The 26,466-nt window shown below is 35.8% G+C and overlaps 5 protein-coding genes across 6 annotated transcripts in view; 3 read left to right on the top strand and 2 right to left on the bottom strand.

Moving 5' to 3' along the window:
• Positions 1-289: 289 nt before the first annotated feature.
• On the bottom strand, positions 290-1,952 carry LOC132055206 (F-box/LRR-repeat protein 3-like). The gene is made up of 2 exons (XM_059446912.1): positions 1,097-1,952; positions 290-996 (listed from the first exon to the last, which is right to left on the bottom strand). The coding sequence occupies exons 1-2, from the start codon at positions 1,950-1,952 to the stop codon at positions 290-292; spliced, it is 1,563 nt and encodes a 520-aa protein (XP_059302895.1).
• A 6,328-nt stretch (positions 1,953-8,280) lies between these two features.
• LOC132055207 (uncharacterized) lies at positions 8,281-8,908 on the top strand. The gene is made up of 2 exons (XM_059446913.1): positions 8,281-8,485; positions 8,585-8,908. The coding sequence occupies exons 1-2, from the start codon at positions 8,333-8,335 to the stop codon at positions 8,906-8,908; spliced, it is 477 nt and encodes a 158-aa protein (XP_059302896.1). The 5' UTR covers positions 8,281-8,332.
• Positions 8,909-12,622: 3,714 nt separating this feature from the next.
• Positions 12,623-26,466, top strand: part of LOC132055617 (uncharacterized) — a 92,620-nt gene continuing 78,776 nt past the window's right edge. For both annotated transcript variants that reach the window (XR_009414610.1, XM_059447536.1), the window contains exon 1: positions 12,623-12,632. The gene's annotated coding sequence lies outside the window, so the exon portion shown is untranslated. The remainder of the gene's footprint in view (positions 12,633-26,466) is intronic.
• On the top strand, positions 15,192-15,809 carry LOC132055208 (uncharacterized). The gene has a single exon (XM_059446914.1). The coding sequence runs from the start codon at positions 15,192-15,194 to the stop codon at positions 15,807-15,809; it is 618 nt and encodes a 205-aa protein (XP_059302897.1).
• On the bottom strand, positions 21,676-24,865 carry LOC132055210 (F-box/LRR-repeat protein 3-like). Its single transcript, XM_059446915.1, has 3 exons — positions 23,983-24,865; positions 23,174-23,920; positions 21,676-21,818 (listed from the first exon to the last, which is right to left on the bottom strand). Exons 1-3 carry the CDS (start codon positions 24,863-24,865, stop codon positions 21,676-21,678), a joined length of 1,773 nt encoding a protein of 590 aa, XP_059302898.1.

Below are 26,466 nucleotides of genomic sequence, written 5' to 3' on the forward strand. Positions count from 1 at the left end.
GTTTGATTGCATCGTGCAGCTGTAAAACAAGTGTGTACAGATACTGGCATACTGCATATACTATGTCAAACAATCACATTAGCGGTTCAGTTTTCTTCAAAATTTACAACCAAAAAAAAAAAAAAAGAGAGAGAGATCTGGATTACTTATATGACACGATTGACACAAGAAAGAAGAAAATGGGAAATTTTTGAAATCAAAACGACAAAGTGGATAGTATGTGCTATATACCAAGCAAAACTAGCCTGAGGACTTTCGACATCCGCGGTGCAAGTAAAATCCCCTCAAGCTAATCACTAAAAGCAGAGCAACACGGCGGAATAACTCTCGTTAGTGATGCAGACGAAACCACCAAACTACTTAGAAAATTGATACTAACTTGAGGACACTTCTTCAAGTTTATCTTTCTCAATGATCTACAATTTTTCATCATTGCCTGTATGCCCTCTGCTGTCACTTCTTTACAGTTCTCCAAGTTTAATTTCACCAGGCGAGAACATCTGCTCCCAATCATGGCCAGGCCTTCATCATTTAATGCTGAACCAGCTGCACTAATAGCCTCAAGATTAGGTAATTCTGCACCTTTTCCGATATGTGTAGTCAATGGACAGTCATCAAATTGCAACTTCCTTATCTGATTGCACATCTCAAGAGCAGAAGCAATACCAGCCCCCGTAAGACTAGTACAGGATGACACATCAAGAATCTCCATGGTGGGGCACATTGAAGCAACTTTTGTGAGAGCATCGTCATCCAGGGACAAGTTATCGGCCAAATTAACAGCACAGATTCTCGGGTTCTTCACAACATTAGGAAAACAACCCTTTTTCATCCCAATACTAGTATTTTCCATGTAAACCTCTTCTAGTGAAGGGCAATTTCTTGCAAGCGTGAAGAACGTAGAAATGGTCAATTTCACACAATCGCTGAGACCAATGGTATCAAGACATTGTAGATATTGGGATAAACCATTCATAGACTCATCAGTCAAAAAATCTACTTCAACCAGAGATCAGCACTTTAGTGACCGGTATGCCCACAGCAGCTTATACCAGATAATGTGAAATAGTTACACCAAGAAAGTGAAAGCCTATACAAAGGAGAGAAGCCTTAGCCACCAAGAAGAGGAATTCATCCGTAATAAAAGAGTGGGAAACCTCGAGTGTCTGTAAAGATCGACTAGAAGTAGCCAAACATTCAAAATCAGAGCTTGATCCAAGAATGGCCATTCCGGACATTGAAATGTAACTCAAAGCAGCACAAGTACGCAGCATCAAAAGGATCCCTTTTAAAGTTATCAAAGCGCAATCCTCCACCTCAATGCCTTCTAAATTCAAGCAATTCATAGAAAGTGCAAGAAGGGACCTATCAGTAATCAAATGATTCCCCGACAAAACCTCAATCCCAGAATCAGTCATGGTCAAATAGCTAGCGTCTGCAGGAATATATCTAGAACCGCAAGTATGATTCGTACCAGGATAGCTAATATCTAGCTCTTCCAAAAACGGAAATAACTCTGCTATAACATACAAATCAGTGTCACGTAATAAAGTGAGATAGCTACATTTTAAAACCCTCAAACCCTTTAATTTCCGCCCCAATTCCTTCAACCCCTTAATGGGTAATCTTTTGTGATCCGAGATATCAAGTTGTTCAAGATTGGATGTATATGAGATGGAACTGGCGAGATCAACAAGAACAGGATCAAGTTCACCTTTGAAATTACTGAGATCAATAGAATTATGATTCGGAAATCGGTGAACGAGTTTGGATATGGTACCATGGATGAGCAGAGTGGAGCCGATGACAGGCAAATGAAGGCGTAGACGATTGGTGAGAGCAAGAAACGATTTGCAAACCAATGAAAATGATTCCAAGTCAGATTGGTGATGGAGACGATTGAATATCAGTTCCCAGCATTCGTCAAGCAAGACTTTGCGCCCCTTCGCCATTGATTGCAGCTAATTAGGGCAAAAATGCGAATGAAATTGACTCAGAGCAATGAGAGATGATTCGGAATTCAGTTATTATTATATTTTTTCCGGATTTGGAATTCAGTATCTTTGGAACTGAGGGGGTCTATACTTTCCCGTTATTGCAAGGCAGCCAGGAACTAGCAGATTGTGTTTGATTTAGTCCATTCAATTTTGAAATTAAAATTTGAGACCCAGGAACTAATAGCTCCTTTCTTATCTTAGATAAGATATCACAGTCACACATTTTAACTTAACAAACGCAGAGATCTCCTACCTTCTATATGTAGATCCAACCCATTTATCAACTATTATTAAAATACCATATCTATTTTACCTAGTATTCATAGACCTCCCCATTTTATTTATATCATTTTGTATACATTTTTTTGTTATATGTTTATTCAATTCACTTATTTAGAAACCAAAAGTTCAAAACTATAAAAAGGTAAACACATATTATCTTTAATCTTAGGAATTGTTTAATAGGAATGCAAACTCGATGATATATCTAGAAAAACTAGAAATAAAAGAGGATTTATGCACCTAATTAATTAATAACTGTTTAAAAAGATTTTTTTAATATTGTGAATGAATTAAGGATCGCGATTTAGAATAATCGAATGTTATATTTTGCTTATGGGAATTGAGATAGAATACTTCATCACAAGTTTAAACGTTGTAAATGCAAACAAAGTTCTAGTTTGAAGGAAGACCCGTTGCTTCATTACTTATATTTTGATTTTTAAAGTGCCTGACCCTTCAAATGCAAAATGGCCTATTTCCAATATTCCAGCTACTAAAATCACTTATTATTTTTTCCTTTTTTTTTTTTTTTTCCATTCTGTGATGAGCAGACACTGGCTGAGCTGAAATAAGAGGAGATCTTGCTAATTAAGGAAAGAAAACAATTGAAGAAGGCATTCTCTTGGCTGTTGTGATAACTTATAGTTGAGTTGTGTTTAAGTTCCTCTCTTCAGGAATTAGCATTAGTACGCACCAATTTGGAGAATCAAAGGGATACAAATCAAAACCTGAAAAGAATGAAGGTAAGATGGGAAATCTATTTCGCTGTCTGGCTGGTCCCTTTGTACTGTCTGATACCAGTTTCTTTTTTTAAAAATTAATCTTAGGCAAGCCGAGGGTCTTTTGGAAACAGCCTCTCTACCTCGCAAGGTAGAGGTAAGGTCTGCGTACACTCTATCATCCGCAGACCCCACTTGTGAGATTACACTGGGTATGTTGTTTTTGTTGAATCTTAGGCGACCTTGATATTTCAAGCACACTTCTCTTATAGACTGAATTTATCTTCGCAAGTGAATCAACAGCACTTAATGGTTAGCTTGAATGCTGAATCTTACGTTAAACATGTGGATGGATTTTCTTCATGAATTTTTTAAGTACTTTTTCGACCCTCGCCCTTTTACAGAAAGAAAGAAAAAAAGATTGCCCCTTGAGACTAAGAAAAGCAAGCATTATCTACATTTTTCTCCTCTACAGATCAAGAAAGAATGGAGGTATATAAATTGTATACTAACTTGATGTCCTTTTCTCCAGCTTGATTTGCATCCTCAGCAGGCAAATGAAAGAGATACAATTGTTGCATATGAAGGGAGTTTGGGTCAGTATCAGCAAGAGGTCCTACCAAGTAATCCAACCATTCCCATCATCCTGGAAAAAGCTGCAAACAAGGTTGCAGTACTGCCGTCATCTAAGGAAGAGAAGCAAGATGTCACAGCTCTGGAGTCTAAATTTGTACTCCCAGACCTCAATATTCCATTTGGCGAGGATTCCAGCACTGAAATTCTTTGTGGGGTGAACTGAAATACAAAAGCATAACACGCTAACAAAGAAAAACAAGTATAATGAGAAGCATCTATAGCTAGTAAGGGCTAACCCTGTTATAGGATGAATTATGGAGTCAGTTGTAACTAAGGACCTTCCTTCACCACTTGCTACACAGAATGTGCCCAAGTGGATATTTAGTCATGAAGGTACTGAGGTAGTTAGGATCGGTGATTTTTCCTTGAGAAGATGTGAACCATAGGTTAGAGATCCTAACTCATTAGCTGCAGTAACATTCTTTTCTGACAGGTTTATTCAGTGTTCAATTCTTTTGGGCCAACCCTCATTCCTTCTGAGTTTACCTCTGGAAATATCTACATATAAAATATTACTCCTATTTTATATATATATTACTTGAATATCATAACTCTCTTTGCTCTATTGATGCATACACATGTATTACATTATTCGACTACACATATTTTCACACCAAGGAGACATCAGAATATCAAGCCAACTAAGGCTTACTTTTGAAATAATGGCATGATGTCCGAGCATGAAGTAAAGAAATGCTGATCACTGCCATCACAAAGCATATCCATCACAGAATACTACTGACAAAAATCACAAAGCAGGAAAAAATATGCTGGAGGAAATATGTCAAGAGGGTCTTGGATACAATATGTATAGCAGCTCCGCAACGCAATGTCGCTCAAATTTCTGCAATTTATTATAGTATTCTAGCTAGGAAGTTCATTATTTTTACTCTTTGTGTTCCATGTAGTAGGCTTGTAATATCCAGTCACTCCAAGTTCGGCCTGAAGCATGGTGGAACTTTAAAAACAAAACAAAAAATGCAAGCGATGTTATCTCTATATTCTGTTTTGCAATAGCTAAAAAGCTGCTCACATACGCACCCAAGTGAAGAGCGGGTGAGTTTGATCACAGTATGATACAGCAAAAAGTGTATGGACACTGGCATACTGCATATTCTATGTAATCGTATTGGCATTTCAATCTTGATCCAATATAACAAAAATAAATCTGGTATTCTTATATTACACGACAGACAAAAAAGAAGGGAGAAGATGGAAAATGGTTGAAATCAAAGGAACAACATTAAAAGTATGTGCTAGCCCAACGAAAACTAGCTCGATGAAACTAGACATCCGTTGTGCAAAGAAAATCCCCTCAAGCTATCACGAAAAACAACAGAACAGGGGACCGGGCGGGGGGAGGAACTCTCCTCAATGATGAAGACGAAGACACTAAACTATTTAGAGAACTAACACTGACTTGACGACACTACTTCAAGTTTATCTCTCCCAATGATGTACAGTTTTTTACCATTGCCTGTATGCCCTGTGCTGTCACACTTCTCCGAGTTTAACTTCAACTAGTATTCGTACCAGCGCAATGCGCAGTCATTATTAAAAAGAAATCTTTGGAAATAATACATGTCTTTCAAAGGCTTACTTCTCCTCTTTAAGAGTAAATCCGAACAAATAATGTGTATTCTAGTTTTAGTGACAGAAAAGAAAGTCATTAGAAAAGGAAAAAAAACGCCATCTAAGATTGACAATTATAGAATGGCTGAATGGGATACATAATTTTGAAGAAGATCTTCTATTTCTATTCTCAATTAAGTACTAAATCCTTAATAAAAAGAAAGGAAAATATTTTAACGTATCCTTATGGATCTAACAAAAAACAATTTTAAAAAGAAAGAGGTATCTTTTTGAAGTGAAAATATTTAACGTTATTTCATACGGTATTAAGACGGGCTGGAACTCGAAGGCAGTTATCCCATTTAACTAATTATTCCATCCCAATGACCATGAAATTGTAAATAAAATTCTCATATCATCCACCAAAAATGTGCAGCAGGTTAGTTCAAAAATCTAACTGGACAAAATGCTTTATTTTTTAGCCAAAAAATAACCACCTATGCTAAAACTACAGACAAAAATAAAGCTTATACCATATCACATTTGAAAGCAATGATCATTTAACTTCTGCTACAACAACTTTGTATTATGGATGTTTTGAAAGTGTTATCTTCATTTGCTCCTTATTTTGTTTTGCAGAATCCATTATCAGCTGGCAAAGTAATGGACAACGGCATTTCCTGTGATACTTCAAACCTGACCCATGACATGCAAAGGTGTATCGAGAATGAACTGTTCGGGTTCTTTGAACAATAAACAGCAACTTGGGCATGAAAACAGAGCTATCTTGACAATGAAAAATAAGGGTGAACAACAAAATGCGCACAACCTTCAACAGTTACCCTCTATTCTATTATTCCTCAGAGGCTACAAAATTAAGTACCAATGGTATAGGCTTTCAGATCACAGACTCTCTGCAATCTCAATTTCCAATCAATCACAACTTTCAGAATAACTACCGTATTGAATAAAAGCAACACTATACGTAGATATTCAGATGTCAGCGACAACATTAAAACAAATTATTCAATGGCCCATATTCTCATCGTCAACATGAACATCTATGTAGGATAGGTAGATATTCAAATATCAGGTCCTTCAGATGCTATGTTCCATGAAACATGAATATTAGGCTCCCTTTCGACGATCATACAATATCTTCAGATCCAATTATAGACCTCTAACCGAGCGGATTGCACTACGGCACTGTTAAAATTTAAACGTGTACCTTGCCTCCAACTAATTTTAATGGAGAAAACACTGAAATCAACCTCCACAGTACGTTCAAAATCCGCTCAAAATATTATAAGCACAGTTGTATGGTATGTGAAGGTGGTAATAAAGTAAAATGTTACTTGAGTTACTGATGACAATGGCATTGCACTTGCTAAAATAAAAGTCTATTAATTACCACAAACAAATTGCACATGTGATTAGAAAAGTCTATGCATAGGCTTATAAAAATTTAAATGAAAGTACATCACTGTGACCCGTGTATTGGAATAATAAGCATACGGGTTACTCATAGAATTTTTAAAACCGGTGCAGTTGAATGCCTGAAGAGAAGCAAAATCTTTTTTCAACATTACACAAAGCAATGGAAGTAATTATTACCGAAACGGTTAGTTCACAGACATGAAGAGAAGTAAAATCTTGTTTTGAATTCTTTATCGTCTGAGTTGAAGTAGGGAGTGACTGCTCTTCTACTTCATCTTCAGTGAAACCATGCCATACCCTGTTGAATGCCCAAAAAGATGGTTACATGATTATATATTGTTTGTTTTTATCGCAACGCGGTCGTTCTTAAAATAATTTAGGGTAAAATTTGAGTTTTAGATCGGGTCGGATCAGATCTTTTTTAATTTAGTGTTATTTAATAGATTAAAAAAAGAGTAAAATATGTTAATAACCGACTTTTGAATTAGTGAACCAATTTTTTTTGTACTTGCAAAAAAAATATGGGATTCAATTTCTGAGATTGAGATATCATTCTTTTAGAGCAGATTTGGTTATATATTTCACATAAATTAATCAAGTTAAGTGACTTTGCTAAAAAAAAATTAGGAAGAATAAATCATATTTCATATAATTTTTTTTAAAAGTACATTCAAACAACTAAATGTTCTTTGCAAAACGAATTACCAAACACAACTCCAACTTCAAAAATTTTAAAAAATAAAGTGAATTTTTTTTTTACTTTTATGGCCAAACGCCTATTTGGTCTGTGTAAGATATTTATCAAATTTTGATTGTTAAATTTAATCGGAACTATTAAATTAGAAAATATTTAATGGAAAACACTAGAAGTTTCGGTTAAAATTGCAGAAAACGCAATATAATTAAAATACTACACTAGACACAAAAAAATAGACCAAACATAAGTAAAATTACACCTTAAAAACTTGCAACAGAATCTTGAAATAAAAAAATAACATAAACAAAAATATATGTACTTCTATGTGAATTCTCGTTAAATATTTTCTATTTTAATAGTTCTGACCATTTAATAATCAGAATTTGACAAATATTTTAGGCTAAAGTCATAAATTGACCCTTAAACTGTACCCGAAAAGTCATTTTCACACTTAAACTTTAGTTGTGACCTATTACACACCTAACATATAAAAAAGTGATACTAATTACCCCTCCGGACACCCAAACCCAAGCGCGTGTGTGCCGACTTTTTTGTGCGCGTGAGCTTGACTATTTATTACGCATTAAACTTTAAAAAAAAAAAAAAAAAAATCATTTAAATCCCAACCCTTCCACTTAAACGGTCATCTACCATTACCCCTTCATCAAATATACCCGATCCATCAAATATTAAGAACCCTAATTTTTGTCTCCCAAATTCGTGAAATCAGCCCCAATTTGAAGCAAAGGTAATTTTTGTCTCCATTTTTTATTAGCTCCTCTCCAACGAATTTTCCCTTTTGTTTTCCATTGTAAAGCTTCTTATTCTACATTGTAAAGCTTCTTATTCTTCTGTAGGAACTGTTTTTTATCGATTTATTAATGTATGTTTTTTTTTATTTTTTTGTATTAGTTCTGTGTTTTTCCGTTGTTTTTCTCGTGTGTGACTACCTTTGTTTATGCCTTTGGATTTCGGGTAATGAAGGTTCCATAATGGCTAGATTTGGCTTGTCTAAGATTTGTAAGGAGGAAGATGATCATGAGCTTTCTGAAATGCGATGCAAGCATGGGTTTTTATTGCCTTTGATGACCTCTTGGACCCCAAGGAATCCGGGTAGAAGATATTGGAGTTGTCCATACTATGGTGTAAGTGATTTTTCATCAAAAATTGAAAATTTTTCATCAAGAATTGAACTTTTGTAGTTGGAAGTTTTATGCCTTTTACCTATATTTGATTGATTATAGGGTGCTAGATCATGTGATTTTTATCGTTGGAAGGATGATGAGATTGATCCAAGATCCAAATTTGTGATTCCTAAACTAGTGAGAAGAATTGGTGAACTTGAAGCATCATTTGAAGCTTCCGCAAAAGTTGATAACAAGCCTACTATGTCTACAAAATCTGTAGAAAGCAAAATTGATATGCAAAGCATAGAGATTGAAATGGATAATTTTGGAGAACAAATTAAGAAGATGAAAGAAAAGGAGAAGAAGTGGAAGAGCAAGCTGGCCAAGTCCAGCAAAGGGAGACAATACTTTGGATTGCCTTGTTGTGTATTGGCATTTTAGTTTTAAGTTTTGTGTTTCAAAGCATGTACTTAAGAGGTTATAATATGAAGTTGCCCTAAAAGGTTAGTGTACTTGTTAAGTCTTTATTAGATCTTGTTGGTGGTATTGGTAATGTTAATTAGAACTTCTTGGGGCTGTTGGCAATGTTTGGTTTAGTTTGCTTTTTGAAACCCTTAATGTGTGGTATTGCCAAGTATGTATCAAAATTCGGAAAGTGGAAAGCAAAGAAATTCGGAAATAAAACATAAATAAATTACAAGCCGACAAAAAATTCATACATAAACTTTAAAAGTGACAAACACGGAGATCTAATCTACCACTATGATCTCCCTCTTTTTCTTAACAATGAAGACTACACGGTTCCTACCTTGACAGGCTTGGAAACACAACACATTCCCTGCCCTCAATCCGTTAGCATCAATAAATTGTTTCCAGCCTTGAGATACGTGCGTATATGCACCAACTTTGTACTTCATATGGTAAGCGTGATTGTCGTACAGAACAACAGTTTCGTTGTCAAAATTTGGAAGAAATTCCAAAACGTTATTAGGAAGGATCTGCAAAAAATACATGTTAGTACTAAAACTAAAATAATTGAAAATAAAAAATGATCTCGTCGTTATGAATTTAACACGTACGAAGTCATCATTTTCAACGTACAATCTCGTTAACGTTTTCTCGAAGTATGCCGGCATTTTGGGCCCGAAGACTAAATCTTAGAGTGAAGGGTAGAATGAATGAGAGTTTTAGTGAAAGAGTTTGGAGTGAAAGTTGGAGAATGAACTAATTAGTTTTGAGTGAATTAGGTATAATGGCTAGACCTATTTATAATGTGTGATTCATTTAGTGTCCCTAACAACTAACTAAGCAGTCACTACCATTCAATTCCAGTCAAAAATATTCACAAATGCCAATACGTTCAAACTTAGAGCACCACAACCACGGGAACTACACTATCATTCGGTCTTGTTGACACCCAATTTTGTCCACCTCTCCTTAAATATTATATTTACACTCCTCATATTTTGGCATTTTAAAAATTAATTATTTATATTTTACTATAATTATTAGCTTTTATTAATATCGGCGTTTCATTACTCAATTTTCATGGTTAAATTGTTATCATTATTATTATTATTATTATCACATTATTATTATTATTATTATTATTATTATTGTTATTTTTTGTCGTTCGCATTAGAATCGTTTTGACATTTTTACCATCCCGTATGCACGCATTTTTTTTTATTTTCACATAATTTAATAATAGTGTCTTATCCTGTTAAACCTTTCTCTCTTATTTCTCGGCTCTTTACGACATCGCTCTCTCTTTATTTCTTATCGGAGTATTAATAAATACATATTTTTATGTTTAATATTTTAACACACGCAAAAATAGTAAATCAAAATAGGTCCCTCATTTAAATTTAGAAGCCCAATTTACTTTTCTATTTCATCCAAATTGCGGCCCATTCATCCCGAAAATCCATAAACTTTTCGGACCAGCCCAAAATTCATTTATTTGGTCCATTATCATTCGAATACAAACTTTTGCCGAATAGAAACCCTAAATTTTCTCGACCAAAAATTCAAACCCCCCTTCCCCTTCTCTTTCCCTCTCTCTATCTCTTCACTTTCGATCTCAAATCTCTCTCTTTACCCCTAAAAAAAAAGGGGGAAAGCGGACGAAAATTCCACTAAAACCAGTTCATTTTTTTTATTCGCAAAAGAAAATTAATGCCAATACTTTAATTTTATCGATTGTATTTCGGGTTAGTTAAAAGATTGAATCATTTTTTGTTTTCTTCTTCTTGGTTACCTTGACAATAGTGCGTACGGTTTTAATTGATTTTGTTCGACTTGGATATCAAATCGCATCCCACTTCGCCGCACCCGAAGAAGGTAATTCCCATTCTCTTTCGTTTTTCGTGTGGTACAAGTTTTAATGGGTTTTTGTTCTTTTCTTGACATGTTTCATGGTTGGTTTTATGTAGTAGATTTACGATTTTGACTAAAAATCCGGGTAAAATTGTTAGTCTTAATTTTACTATAGTATATATTCGGTTTCTTTTTGATTTAGTCACGGTTTTAGTAGGAATGGATTAAATGGCAAAAACCCATTTTTGACACATGGAGTTTCATATAAAGTACACTAAAATAATTTTTGCATTGTCTCAATCTTGTTTTACGGAGTCAAAATACTAAATAATTTATTTCGTTTGCCTTGATGGTTGCGTGATCCGAATCCGAGTATGCGTGCTTGGTTTGATAGTGTTCGAGTGGATATTAAAGTCCTCCCCCTTGCTTAGATATTGAATAAACCCTTTCTAGTTCGAACACTTATTAAATGTTTGAATCGTTGTTTATGCCAATCTTTATGCTATGTGTTATTTTTTAGTTAGAAATAAGCTTGATTAGAGTAGTTATGTTTTTTTTGGGTTACATTAGTGAGCATGATTAGGATGAAGTTAGATTAGTTGTTTAGTTATAATCATAGAAGCGAGCATGATTAAGTGATTAAATACTTGTATGCTTATGTTTGCTTAACTAGAGTTATGATTTAGATGTTATGTGATGAGCATGACTAAATACTGTCCAATGTGATTATTTGTTTTGATTAATTTATAAAAATGATTTATTAATCCATTAGTCCTTAGAATGTGGTTTAATCAAATGTTTTCACTAAATGTCCATGCCGCAATACTTTACTTGGTTAATCGGACCATGTTTGGTGTAAAGCATTTGCTAGTTCCGAATTAGCATGTTTGATCTCCGGTCTTACAATGTTTGAACATGTCTATATGTGTTTTGGGGTAACTTATTAATGTAGTTGGTAACCCAAAAGCGATGTTTATCTTAGAATGTTTGAGCTTTGCTCTTTTATCCAAACATGAAGGCTCGTATGCTTAACTTTAAAAATGGAGGATCAAGTTCGATTCGATGCGTATTGTTCATGAGTATTATGAGTTGTGTGTGCTCTGACGAATATTTTTTTTTTTGGTTTGGAACCATAAGTGGTTGCTTGTTCTTTCGGGGAATCCCTTTGGTTTGATTAATGAGTCGATTATGATATAAGTTGTTTGTTGGTATTCTTGCATAGGTAGAAAATTCATACTAGTTTGTCCCTTTAAATTCAGATTGTATAGAAATTGCTCTTTGTTCAAACCTATAAACATGAATGATAGGGTCGAAATCCCAAATAGTCTCGACATGCTCTTTGTTTAAGACCTCGTGGAAATAAAAATGAGATTTAGAGTTAGAACCTTGCGTTATCCAATATGTTGGTTCCTATTTTTTAAAAAAAAAGATGAAAAAAATGTTATTTCTTTGTCTTCCTAAATGTTAGTATTAAGTTAAGTTGGCTTGTTTCTGTGGTTGGTTAAATATGGCTATACGATATTGTCGAGTGTAGTTTAGCATATACTCGTTCGGTATATTTTGATATTTCGGTTTGGATATTTCTCCCCTCAAGCACGTTTGTTGTGACAATTCAATATGTTGGTCAACTTTGGAATGGCATTGGGTTTATTCATGACTTCATCTATTCTTTGAATGATGACACCCTCGAGCCCGTGTATACATGAAATATACTTAAAATATACATAGTATATATACAATTTACTTATCTGTTTTGAATTTTAAATTCTACATGTTTAACCTTCATTGATTATATACTAATCTTTCTCTCTTTTCTTTTTGCATGACCACCGCGTACGAGTCGAGGGACTCGCTCGTCTTCCGCATTCGATGTTGGGCCAAGGCCCAACGAAATATCATTCCCCCCTCAGTCCGATTCCGTCCGCAGCCAAGGAAATAGAAAATGAAGTCTGGGTCAAAGCCCAAAATAAAAAACGACAACGGGTTCAGTCTAAAAAATATAGTTGGGCCAAAGTCCCAATAATGGATTCTGAGTCCATTTGAACCCATTCAATTTTATTATTCCTTTTTTTTTTCTTTTATGCATTTAATTTGTATTGTATGACTAACTCTTTACTTTTGTCTTATTTTCTTAATTTAGATGAACCTTAGCGAATTAGTGGGTTTTAGTTTAATAACGGGTAGTTAAGTTAAAGGGAAATTAATAATTAATACCATCAATTTCCTTTTCTTCTATTCATGATTAAAACTATTTATAGTATTTACAATATTTGTTTTCATTAGAATAGTTAATTTTTCAAAATAGCATTATTACATAGGTTGAGCTAAGGAATCATGATTTGTTATTACTATCTTAAAAATTAAAATGTCATCAATATGCAAAGATGAATTCAAATGTATTTTAAACATTTTAGATTAATCCGTTTATACATTTCTTTTAGCCAAAATAGTTAAATAGAGTTAATGAAAAAGAAAGAAGACCCATGCCTTTTTCATCATATTAAAATAAGTCTAGGATTTTCTATTCATATAATATAATTTTTAGTTCGCATTTGCTAAAACCTTCTCTTTGAAAATTATTATGCATAAGTAAATTATTGTATTTTCCACAAGTATTATTTATATAGCATCATTATATTTTCCTTCAAAATCTTAATAACCTTTATAAATTTTATTTTAAAATAGTATTTAAAGACATCTTTCATGCAACTTATTATTTTTGTAAATCCTATTTTTTAACAACATTATTACATTTTTTTCTTCAAACTTTAGCAATATTTGTAAGTCATTTTTAGCTTTAATTAATTAACCTAAGTTTGGCCGGATAACCGTAAGTTAACGGATCTAGAGGATGCCTAACCCCTTCCCTTTAGGATAATATAGAACCGTTACCTAGAATCTTTTGGTTAAAGAGACTATTAACGGAGGTTAGTTTTACCTTAAGTTAATAATTAGGTGCCCTAATTCACCTTAAAATCAATTAGGTGGCGACTCCTTAAAATCAATTAATAGGAATCACCAATATGTTGTACCTTAATTTAACCCAGTTAAAATAGGGTATAACAGCTTGGCGACTCCGCTGGGGACATTAGGTTCTAACCATAACAGACTTAGGTTAATAAATAATTTGTATAAAAGTTTTGTTTGCTTTATTTTGCCTTTATTATTATTTTTCCTTATATATTTTAAGTGTTTTATTATTTTATTCCTTATGTGAATTTCTATGTAATATGTATATTATCGCTTTACTTAAATTGGCATTAGTTCATATTCCTCCATTTCTGGAAAATTCACACAATCACACGTACACGCGAGGTGTGTTTTGCGCGCCGCAAATTTCTTCAAAAAATCCAAAATTTTAGGAGAGTTGGCGTATGCGCGGGGTGTCCGAATAACGGTGACCGCGTAGCCTTCTCACTCGAGTAGTCCGCTCGGGAACCTTGTGTCTAGTGAACCAACTCTTAGTCTACCTAGGGTAGAGCGAAACCAAAACCTTGTAAGGACATGCATCATTTTAAGCCTAGGAAGCTTAATACCCTTGGTGTATTAAGTTCATTAGTCAACCTTACCAAATGTCCAAATGAGTCTATGACTCTAAGTGACACTATTCACTATTTATGTGCATTATTTGAAGGACAAATGTGAGGAATATGTGGACCTAGTACTCTATAGATAAATATTTCAGGAAAATTGACATTTTGTTGCAGGTTGTCGTGGAGCATGTAATTAATGACGAAGGATTTGAAGACAACCAAAGAAAATTAGTGGAGATCAAGTATTAAATATCTTAGATTAACTTTGAATTGTATTATTAACAGACATGTAATAAGTTTTTCTTGTAAATTAGTTTTAGGAAGAGTTATGGAATGATACATAAAAGACATGTTTGTCCTTCAAATATTCGTTAGGCCTACCTCTGGCATAAAGAGGTCCCTTGCATTATAGAACGCGATGTATTATGTGCAATAATGTGTTTATGTGCGATAATATGTCCTTACCGTATCTTGACTCGTTTTCTTTTTTTTCTTATTTTTATCTTTTTCTTTTAAACTTATTTTCAAAACAAAAAGGTTGACTTGTGCTAAGGGAAGCGGCGGAGCATCCATATTTCACACGGTCTAAAGCCAAGAAATCGACTCGACTCATCATTAATCACCTGGTTAACCAAAAAGACTCGTTCTAAAATGGAGCAAAGTTTGATCAATGCAACCACTTCATCGAGCCATCTCTTAGTTTACCTATCACAAGTGATCCACATCCTCTAATGAACCGAAACACATTTGGAGGTCATTGCTCGTGCGGAGCAACGAGTTCTTTGAACTAAGTCACATGGTATTACAAAATCGGTCATTTTCTCAAACTCGCCACATATGACTCCGTCTCGGGGGTTCGTCAGACTTTGCCCATGCCACCTCCATTCCCAAACTTAGACGAACTTAACCAAATGAACTATTTTACCACCTCTCAACCGGCTACTTCTGAACCTCTCACCCACCTAGTCACTCAAAATGCTCCTCTCTTGTTTACAGCTACTTCTTCAAAGGCTCAGTACATACCGCCGGCACATCATGTTACCAATACACATCAAGTTCCGCCGGTATATACTTATGCCACAGCTCCGCCATTGACACAAACCCAAGGGCTATGTCACGCAGATGTTGATCATTATGTCGAAGTCGAAAAGGAGACAAGGGCAGTTAATGATGAAATGATAAATAGAAAGCTCAAAAGTTTGGAGGAGGCTATGAGAAGTTTGCGTGGACTCGGTAGTAACCAAAGCGTGAGATATGAAGAATTGTGTGCATTTCCTGAGGTGGAATTGCCACCAGGTTACAAGATTCCGAAATTTGAGAAGTTTGATGGGTCGGGAAATCCTTTCTTCCATTTGAAGGTCTATTGCGAAAAGTTGATTGGCGTAGGGAAGAATGAAGGGATAAGAGTCAAACTATTTAATCAAAGTTTAAGTGGGAAAGCTTTGGAATGGTATTCAGCAAGACACAACCAAATGGCGTACTTGGGATGACTTGGCAAATGCTTTTGTGGATCATTACAAGTTTCATGTTGAGATCGCTCCGACGACGAATCTCAATTACAAAATTGAAGAAGAAGTCGGTTGAATCATTCGAGAATATGCTATACGGTGGAGGAAGAAGCATCCGAGGTACACCCGCCCATGGAGGAAACGAGAAATGGTCACTTTCTTCATTCAGGCGCTAGAGCCAGAGTATTATGAACGTTTGGTGACAATGGGTGGAAAAACTTTTGCGAAGTGATCAAGGCGGGGACATGATCGAAGATGGCATTAAGACGAGGGGAGAATAACAAGTCTAGCGGCATTGCGGTCTCTACTAGTAAGGCCATACAAGCGGCGCTCTCGGAAATGGAAAGAAAAAAGAAAAAGAAGCGACGGCGGTAATGGCTACGGAAACACCTCATACCACCATCAACAACCTCCACGATACCGGTCTAACGCTCCCACCCACAATATTTTCAATATTCATCACATCCATACAACCGAGCTTTGTCATCTTACCAACCTCAATCACCACAAATTTCCTACCCCGTCTAACACACACAACCAACATACCGACCTCCACGACCACCAACATACCAAGCTCCACCATCAAATCTCATCATCCAAACAATGCATCCGCACCTCGCCCAAATAGACCTTTTCGTAATTTTACACCGCTAGGAACCGTTAAGCGTTGTTTTTGAAAGACGCAAGCTTCGGGCTTATTATATCTGTGGAAGGTAGAATTCGGATCCTTTACCCGAGAAGTTTTGATCCTACTAAAACGTGTGCATATCATTCGGGGGTAAAAGGCCATGCTGCGATCGTTGTTACGCATTGAAACATAAGGTTGAAGATCTTATTGAAGCAAAACGGATCATGGTCAAACAACCGACACCAAATGTGGATAACAACCCACTTCCGACACATGATGAGGCTTCGATAAACATGATTGGAACGGACGAAAATGATGATGACCGGCCAAATTTATAGTGCTGTGAATAGCGTGGAAGATCACGATCTTATAGCCGTTGCTTCTCGGCTATAGTGGTAAGAGGTTGTGTGCTGTCGAGATATTAGGAGCTTCATCAACACTGTGGAGATAGCTCGAGCGCCAAATCGGTTGCCGTACTTAATACCAAAGCCGTACCATGGAATTATCAACAATTTGTGATGGAATGTCGAGGGAAAGAAACGATCAACGACAAGATTAAGACGTCGGGAATGACAAGGTCCGGAAGGTGTTATACCCGGAAGAGCTAGCTAGGTTGAGGCAAACCAAAGAAAGTGATGCGCCTCCAAAACATGTGACGGAAGCCGAGGCCGAAGAATTTTTAGGAAGATTAAGGCCGGTGAATACTCGGTTGTGGATCGGTTGAAAAGACTAATGCCCGATTCCTATCCTTTCTTTGCTTTTGAGTTCGGATGTACACGAAATGCACTCTTGAAGATTTTAAGTGAAGCATGTGTTCCGACCGAAACAACTAGTGAGACATTCTGGAATGATTGGGCACGTGCTTGACGGTCATCGAATCGGCTTCGATAATGATGAGCGCCTCCCGGAGGGATGTAGTCACAACAAAGCGCTCCATATAATTGTCAAATGTCGTAACATGTTTGTGTCTAAAGTGTTGATTGATGGAGGCTGCGGGCTTAACATTTGCCGCTAGCGAGTACGAAGAAGATCGGATATAATACTAGCGAGCTTAAAACAAGTGATATGAATATTCGAGCATTTGATGGGGCTCAAAGGCGTCTATTGGAGAAATAGAATTAAACGTGTTGATTGGACCAGTTGAGTTCATTATGGATTTTCAAGTACTTGATATCCCCACGACATACAACATGTTGTTAGGAAGGCCGTGGATCCGTACCAGCCCCGTGCCATCTACTTTGCATTTTGTCAAATTTGAGTGGAATCAACAGCAAATATGTGTACAAGGAGAATGTGACACGTCCATCTATCGAGAGCAATCTATCCCATTCATTGAGGCAACAGGAGGGTTTGATGGAACAACTTACCATGCGTGGGAGGTTGTGAATGTCACTAGAGTGGGTGACGGGAGTCAAATTCAAGAATCGAAAATGTCATGCGCCGCAATCATGGTTGCAAAGGAAATCTTTGAAAAATGGGTACCAACTGGATTCGGGTTAGGGAAGACATTAAATGGGCGGGTTGAGCACTGTAGTCCTCCCTGCACAACGGTTTACATTTGGTTTGGGATATGAACCGAGGCGAGGAAGAAGTGAAGAAGGCACGAAAGAATAAAGGAAAGGAGATTTTCTTGCGAAACCCATTCGATATTGATCAAACTTTCTCAAAACTTACCATCTCCAAAACTTGATTCGTTTGTTGAAGTTGCCTATGATGATATTGTGGAAGGGATCAAGAATTTGTTCGTGGAAGATGAAGATGATCATCTTGTCTTTGAAGACATTCTTTGAAACACCCCCCTTAGAACCGGGACACGAGTTGAAGAATTGGATTTGCATCTCGGCCCAGGTTCGCGGGAGTTTCGGTAGTTTAAGTTTAAATTTTCTTTTGTAATAGGCGGAGGCATAATTTGGAACCTTTTTGTTTTTGTCGCGTCGCCTCTATGTTTTGTAACGGCCTTTCTAAATTAAGATTTTGTCATTTGTTGTAATGAACTACGCTTGACGACTTCCTTTTGGATACGTAGGCGGCCCATATCGGGTTCGGTCACTCTTTTCAAAAATTTCCGTGTCTTTGTTTTGTAGGTTTGAACTACGTGTGGCACGATTTCCTTGTGGATACGTAGGCAACCCACATCGGGTTCGGCCCTCCTTTTATTAAAAATCTCAAAAGTTCTTATTTTACTCACGAACTACGTACGCTTTGATTCCTTTGGGATACGTAGGCAACCCAGGCGGGTTCGGCCCTTCTATTTTAAAATTTCAAAGTCTTGGTTTTATCCAACAATTTTAGTCCCTATGAGATACATGAGGATTTTGTGTAAAGTTTTGATCTTCTCATTGTTTGAATTTATGTGTCGTAGTATCTTGAAACTGGGACAAATTTTGAAATCAGTCAAATCGCTTTCAAAATTTTTCGTTATAACTTCTCACTTTTCAATTGTTTAGAACCAAGCGCCTCCAGGACTAGAAACTGGGATAATTTTTAGAAGTAGCACAAAAGTGGTCTTAAATGTTCAACAATTTTAAATAAAGTTTTGTCCATGTCTTTTTTAAAATGTCGCTTAGTTTGAATTTCAGTCTTCATAATTATTTTGCCTATTAGAGCCATTAAGTATCCCCTTTCGAAATCATCCAAAGCTCATTACTCTTAATATTCTTTATTACTTATTCGAAACTCCTTGGCCAAGCAAAATATCGGTAGGGCATCGAAGAATGTGGCGCGATCGAGACAAGAATCAAGTCAAGGACCAAGTTCCCCGATATGCACAAGTCGACCAATTTTCTTTTAAAACTCACAATTTTTCTTTGATGAGACGGGTTTCAATTAACATGAATGTGGGGCATATTTGAATTCCCTTCAAATTTTAATTATGGACGTGGGCAAAGAGTTAGCTTTCTTCAAAGGCAAATATTCTTCAATGTGGATGTAAATTTGGCTTGCGCTAAACGGCAGATGTTGTTCTACTCTTCATGGAATTTTGATCACAACAGTGGACACGAATCTATCTTCTCAACCAAGTGAGCATAAATTCTTTCAAACCCGGACTATTTTCATATTCTTACCACTAACAATTGTTTTAGCTTGTGGTATTCCTTGATGGATTAAGGGCACATAATCGCGAATTTAATCTTCTTCAAAGTGGATACGGATATGGTCACTTATTATTGGTTTAAATTCCTCAATTTTGTCATCATTTTGTATATATTTATTTATTTCAAGTCGCTAACAAGTTCTTTTTAGAATGTGGTATTTAATGAGATGGTAGGATCGAAATCTCGCATCATATGTCAAATCGTAGCAACAATTGTGGATTTAACTTACGTCACAACGAGACATGGATTAGGAGGTGAAATTATATCTCTTCACGAATGGTTTTGTGGATGTGGACATAAATATGGATATACATTTCCACATTACAACTTGTGAGAGAGGACGTGGATTTATATTTTAATATCGTGGATTGTGTGGACGTGGATTTATTTTCTACATTGTGGATATTGTGGACGTGGAAGTGGATTTATCTTTTTACATTATGAACATTGTGGACGTGGATGTAGATGTATCTCTTCGCTCTTTAAATTTGTGGAAGTGGATGTGGATTTATATTTTTTGTACAGTGGAAGTGGATGTGGATTTATATTTTTGTACGTGGAAGTGGATGTGGATTTACATTTTTGTATATGTGGAAGTGGATGTGGATTTATATTTTTGTACGGTGGAAGTGGATGTGGTGTAACGTGGAAGTGGATGTGGATTTACATTTTTTGTACCGTGGAAGTGGATGTGGATTTATATTTTTCGTACCGTGGAAGTAGATGTGGATTTATATTTTTCGTACCGTGGAAGTGGATGTGGATTTATATTTTGTACCGTGGAAATGGATGTGGATTTATATTTTGTACCGTGTAATGCGGACGTGGAAGTGGATTTATCTTTTCGCCCTTAAAATCTGTGAAAGTGGATGTGGATTTATATTTTCATACCATGGAATGTGGATGTGGACGTGGATTTATATTTCTACATTATAAAGTTCATGGAAGTGGACGTGGATTTATATTTTGCATTGTGGATTTTGGGGCATAGACGTGGATTTAAATTTCAGTTCAGTGAATTTCGTGGATGTGGATTTATTGTTTACATTATGGATCTTGTGGATGTGGAAATAGATTTATCTCTTTGCACTTAAAGTTTGTGGAAGTGGATGTGGATTTGCATTTTATACCGTGGAATGTGGACGTGGACGTGGATTTATATTTACGCACAGTGGATTTTGTACATAAGGGCTTGAATATGGTCATAAATTAGTTCCCCTAAAAATGTGGTGTCATCATGGTTTTAGCTTTCCTCAAAACCTTCTTGCAAGTTTTATCAAACACAACTCCTGATTTTACCTTCCTTCTTCTTGCTTTTTGTCTTTGTTCAACCACTTTTCCATCATCATCGGTGCGGTCAATCGGTCTTTCTTCATTAGAGGGGTAATATGGCTCATCTCAACCAACTTGCCTTCTAAACCATCTCAGTACCCACCACGATTCATCAAACCCCACGTATACTTGCCCCTTTTCTTCTGTTCCCTAACTTAACATGTGCGGGAACGGAGGTCTTTCACCCTCTTCCTTCTTTTCTTCTTTCCATCTCTCTTTCCTCTTTAAAAGCTCTTAGTTCCTCATCTATATCACTAACCCACCACTCCTTCTTCAACAAATCCTTCTAGATCGATCCTAATTCATCACTATCACACTCATCATTATCAATTCCGGTTGTTTTTGAAGAATCGGCGGTGGTAGCGATAGTTCGGGACTTGGATAATTAAGGCGATGTAGTAGGACTAGTTGGAATGGGGAATGGATTGAAGGAGGAGTAAGTTGTTGAGGTGGAGTTGTATTTTCTTGGATGAGAGGAGAAGTGGGAGGATTAGTAGTTTGGACGACCTCGTATTTGCATTTTCCACGTGAGATGTTCCCTCACTACCCCCTTTTTCAAAAGATACTCCACTTTCCCCCCAACCCCCGCATGGGTTGCATATTCTAATAAGAGTGGGGCCAATTGAGGCTCTTCAACCATGTGGCATACAAATGCCTCCAAAATATCCCCATCCCCAAACATCTTTGCAATTCCCATTGTATCCCTATCGGATGTTATTGGTATCAAGATTAGGCAATCTAGCATAAAGGGAACATCTCCCGGGGTCATAGCCTAAATCTCTCACACAATCCATCAATTCAAAGTAGGAAATTTATCTATGTCCACATCATAAATATCAGTAACCTCTCCCCCAACATATCTTTCTTTACCCTTACCCTTTAAAAGTCCACCTTGGTAAAATCTCAAAGTAATCAGTTCAAAAGACATTTTACAACCTGAAAATTGCACAGAATCATTTAAGAAGTAAAGTCACACACAACTACTTATTACAACATATTGGACATATTTAAGCATGAAACACAATAGAATTGAAGGAAAAAAAGGTCTAAAAAAACCTAGTTCAAGTCGCAATAAACAGTACTAACATTATACCACTTTTATAAACACAATACTACTTTTTTTAAACGTATTCAAGCATTTACCATGACATTTACACAGTATAATCCATAAAAAACTAAACATGTAAAAAACCCTAGATGTAGTGGATTTACACAACATAAAGTGAGAGAAACTTTACCTAGTCGTGAAATAGGTGTGATCTTCACGAAAATCACCAAAAACACCAGTGCAACCCTTAGATAAGACTTAAATCAAAAACCGTAACTTCGATTATAAGTGTAATAGATAGATTAACTCAACAAACACAAGAAAATCCGAAAAATATTGACCATATTGTGTTGAATCTCGTCAGAAATTGAAGGATGCGTAGGGTTTTTTTAATGGGTGGGTGAAGATGAGTGTAAATTGGGTGTAATCGGGTGGGGAAAATGAAATGGAAGGGGTGAAACGAACCGGGTTTGGGTTAATGAATGGATCGACATTAAATTAATTCATTTAATACGTGGCAACACGGTAGGGCGAGTGACTACCACGTATTTATTAAAATTTGGGTTTGGGTGTTCGGAGGGGTAATTAGTATCACTTTTTTATATGTTAGGTGTGTAATAGGTCACAACTAAAGTTTAAGTGTGAAAATGACTTTTCGGGTATAGTTTAAGGGTCAATTTATGACTTTAGCCAATATTTTATAAAGACCATAAGTATTTACTTTTGACAAACTTAAGGATCAAAACTGCTAAAGAGATAGTTAAGGGACTATTATGAACCTACTGGATTATTTTTGTCATTTTCTCTTAGGGAGTAGAGTTACTTTTAACAGTTAAATGGCCCCAACGGCAATTAGACTCGAATCTAGGACCTTTGTCAGATAGTCAGAAGAAATTATCCCAATAGCATGTGTTTGCAAAGCACCTAATTATAAATGCTTAGATCTAATCATATCTAATCCTGTAATTATACAAGAATATGTTACAGATCTGATCTAATCCAGAAATATTCTAAAGAACCGAAACTTAATCATAAAATTACCCTCTATTTTAAATGTGTGTGGATTACTGGCATATTGCATATTCTATTTAATCGTACTGGCATTTCAATTTTGTTCCAGAATTGAAAAGTAGATATTGAATTCTTATATTACAAGACTGACGAAAAAGAAAGGAGAATATGGAAAATCGTTGAAATCAAAGGAACAACATTCACAGTATGTGCTACCCCAACAAAAACTAACTCGATGAAACTAGACATCCGTTGTGCCAGGAAAATCCCCTCAAGCTATCATGAAAACCATCAGATTTGGGCGGAAAAACTCTCCTCAGTGATGAAGAAAAAGATACTATACTATTTAGAGAATTAACACTGACTTGAACACACCTCTTCAAGTTTATCTCTCTCAATGATGTACAATTTTTTACCATAGCCTGTATGCCCTCTATTGTCACTCCTTCATAATTATGCAAGTTTAACTTCAATAGGCGAGAACATCTGCTCCCAATAATGGCCAGGCCTTCATCACTTAATGTTGAATCAGCTGCATTGATTACCTCAAGATTAGGCAGTTCAGCGCCATTTCCTATATGTTTAATCAATGGACATCCAACAAATTCCAAGTTCCTGATATGATTGCACACCTCAAGAGCAGAAGCAATACCTGCCTCTATAACACTTCTACACAAGCACACATAGAGACTCTCCATATTGGGGCACATTAAAGCAATTTTTGTGAGAGAGTCATCATCCAGGTACGAGTTACGCTGCAAATTAACAGTCCTAATTCTTGGGTTCTTCGCACCATTATGAAAACAATCTTTCACCCTCAAACGAATATTCTTCATGCAAACATCTTCTAGTGAAGGGCAATTTGTTGCAAGCGTGAAAAACGTAGAAATGCTCAATTTCACACAATTGCTGAGATAAATGGTAACAAGACTTTGTAGATATTGAGATAAATCATTTATAGACTCATCAGTCAAGAAATCTACACCAACCAGAAGCACTTAAGCGGAAGCAAAAAGATCGCCGGTAATGTGAAATTTGTACACCAAGAAAGCGAAAGCTTATACAGAGGGAGAGAGGCCTTGGCCAACAAGAAGAGTAATTCATCTGAAATAATCGAGTTAGAAATTCCAAGTGTCTGTAAAGCTCGACTAGAAGTAGTCAAACATTTAAAACCGGAACTTGATAGACCATTGTGAATATTTGAGACTGAAATCCAACTCAAAGCAGCACAAGCACGTTGCATAGAAAGGACCTCTTTTAAAGTAAGCAAAGCGCAATCCTCCACCTGAATGGCTTGTAAATTCAAACAATTCATAGACAGAGCAACAAGGGACCTATCAGTAATACGATAATTCCCAGAAATATTGATCTTACGCATATTCGTCAAATTAACCGATAGAAACTCAATCCCAGAATCAGTCAAGTCCAATTCGCTAGGGTTTGGAGGTCTATCAAAGGGCCGTGGATAGCTAATATCAAGTTCTTCCAAAAACGCAAATGACTCTGCTATAGTATTCAAATAAGAGTCATTTATAATGGCAAGTTTTCTACACTTGAAAACCCTCAAACCCTTAAATTTACGCCCCAATTCCTTCAACCCCTCAATGGGTAATTTAATCTGTCTAGAGAAGTCAAGTTGTCGTAGATTGGGTATATAGGAGACACAATTGGCAAGCTCAAAGAGAATAAGATCAAGATCACTGTGGAAATCACTAAGATCAATAGAAATAAGATTGGGAAACCGGTGAATGAGTTTAGAGAGGGTATCGTGGTGTATTACAGACAAATGGAGGCATATACGATTGGTGAGAGCAAGAAATTGCTTGCATACTAAAGAAACTGATTCCAAGTCAGATTGGTGAGGGAGACGACTGAATATCTGTTCCCAACATTCTTCAGGGAAGTATTTGCATTCTGTCGGCATTGGGCTCGCCACTCTTTAGGGCCAAATGCATGAGTGTCTCCATTTGTAATTTGCGAAAGCTAATTCCGGAGCTTGAGCAAATGACCAAAATGGTCCCTTTCTTTGGTTGTAGGTTCAAAAAAGTCCTTTAAGGATCATTTGTGTGTGTTGATTATTTAAATTTGTCAAAAGTGAACACTTTAATCTTCTTCTGTTTAACAAACTCTAAGGGGTCGTTTGGTTGGGGACAAATTATCCTTGGATTAGATGTCCCTGGATTGTTATCCCATCCTCCCACAAAATAAAAATAACACTATAATCCCATAATAACTGATCTCAAGATAAGTTATACCCCGATTTTACCCAGACCAAACGTGGAATAAATTTATCTCAAATTTAATTATGAGATTAGTTAGTTATTTTCATTCCAAAAAAAGGTCATACCAAACGAGCCCCAATTGTTAAATTTAACCGGTACTATTGAAAAAAAAAAGATATAACCAGAAAAATAAAAAAATTCCGTCAAAATTAGAGAAACCACAACATAAAAAGTTGCACCAAACATAAAAAAATTGAACAAAAGTAATAGAAATTGCACCTCAAAAAAATTGCAAAAAAAAAAAAAAGGCCAAAAATAACATAAACGCTAAAAAATTATACTTCCAAATATGAATTCTCATTAAATATTTTCTACTTTTTGTGAAATTTAACAAGCGGACCTTCGTAAAACTATCAGACCTAGACCAGAACTACTAATACTTAAAAGGATTTTTTTAACCTACTATCATTGATAAGAGACCATTTTTGTTATTTTCTTAGAGTTGAGGTTACTTTAACAGTGGAAATAGCACCAGGCAGCAATATTTTGGATCATTATTTAAGTATTATCTTGCAAAATATTCAATGTTTAGTCATAATTTTAAAAGCGGGAATATATTGCATGTTCTTCTTCTCCGCTTCTTTAAATATAAGGACAATGTGTCGCGAGTACAATTTTTCAGTTCAAAATTCTTTAACGCTCAAGTTTTGTAAGTTCAAAACATCAAGATTGTACTATGTTCTTGGTCAACTTTTCAGTTCAAAACTTCAAGACATTGTGTTCTCAAGTTTAGTTTTTTCAATTCAAATTAAAAAGGACATTGTATCCTGGAGTTCGAATTCTGTAATGCAATTGTTATACTTCCAACTTCAAGCTATTGGAAAAGAAGAAAAAATGAGCAGCAATAGTAGTGACTATTTTGACACACTTTTCTTACAATTTGGTGATTAAAACAACAAATTTGTATGTTAAATTATGTTAAATAAGCAAACTTTAAAAATTTGCTTATTTTGGAAAATATTTTCCGTAAAAAGTGCGTTCAAAAAAATACATTTGAAGAGTAGTAGTTTCAAGTTTGTATTTTGACTAATGAATTTAAAAAATACCTTTTATCAATATTAGAACATCAATTCGTGTTTGACCAAAGTTGGGATAAAGATAACTTTTTCCAGCTCCAGCTCTTTGCTCAATTTTTTTATTCTAAAATATTAGACGAACATCTCAAATCTATGAAATTAACAATATTCTGTTACTTGGCCAAACAAGTTATAAATTAGATTTTTGAAGAGAAGGAAAATGTTGG

The sequence above is a fragment of the Lycium ferocissimum genome, chromosome 5 (genome assembly GCF_029784015.1).
Source record: "Lycium ferocissimum isolate CSIRO_LF1 chromosome 5, AGI_CSIRO_Lferr_CH_V1, whole genome shotgun sequence".
Taxonomy (NCBI): domain Eukaryota; kingdom Viridiplantae; phylum Streptophyta; class Magnoliopsida; order Solanales; family Solanaceae; genus Lycium; species Lycium ferocissimum.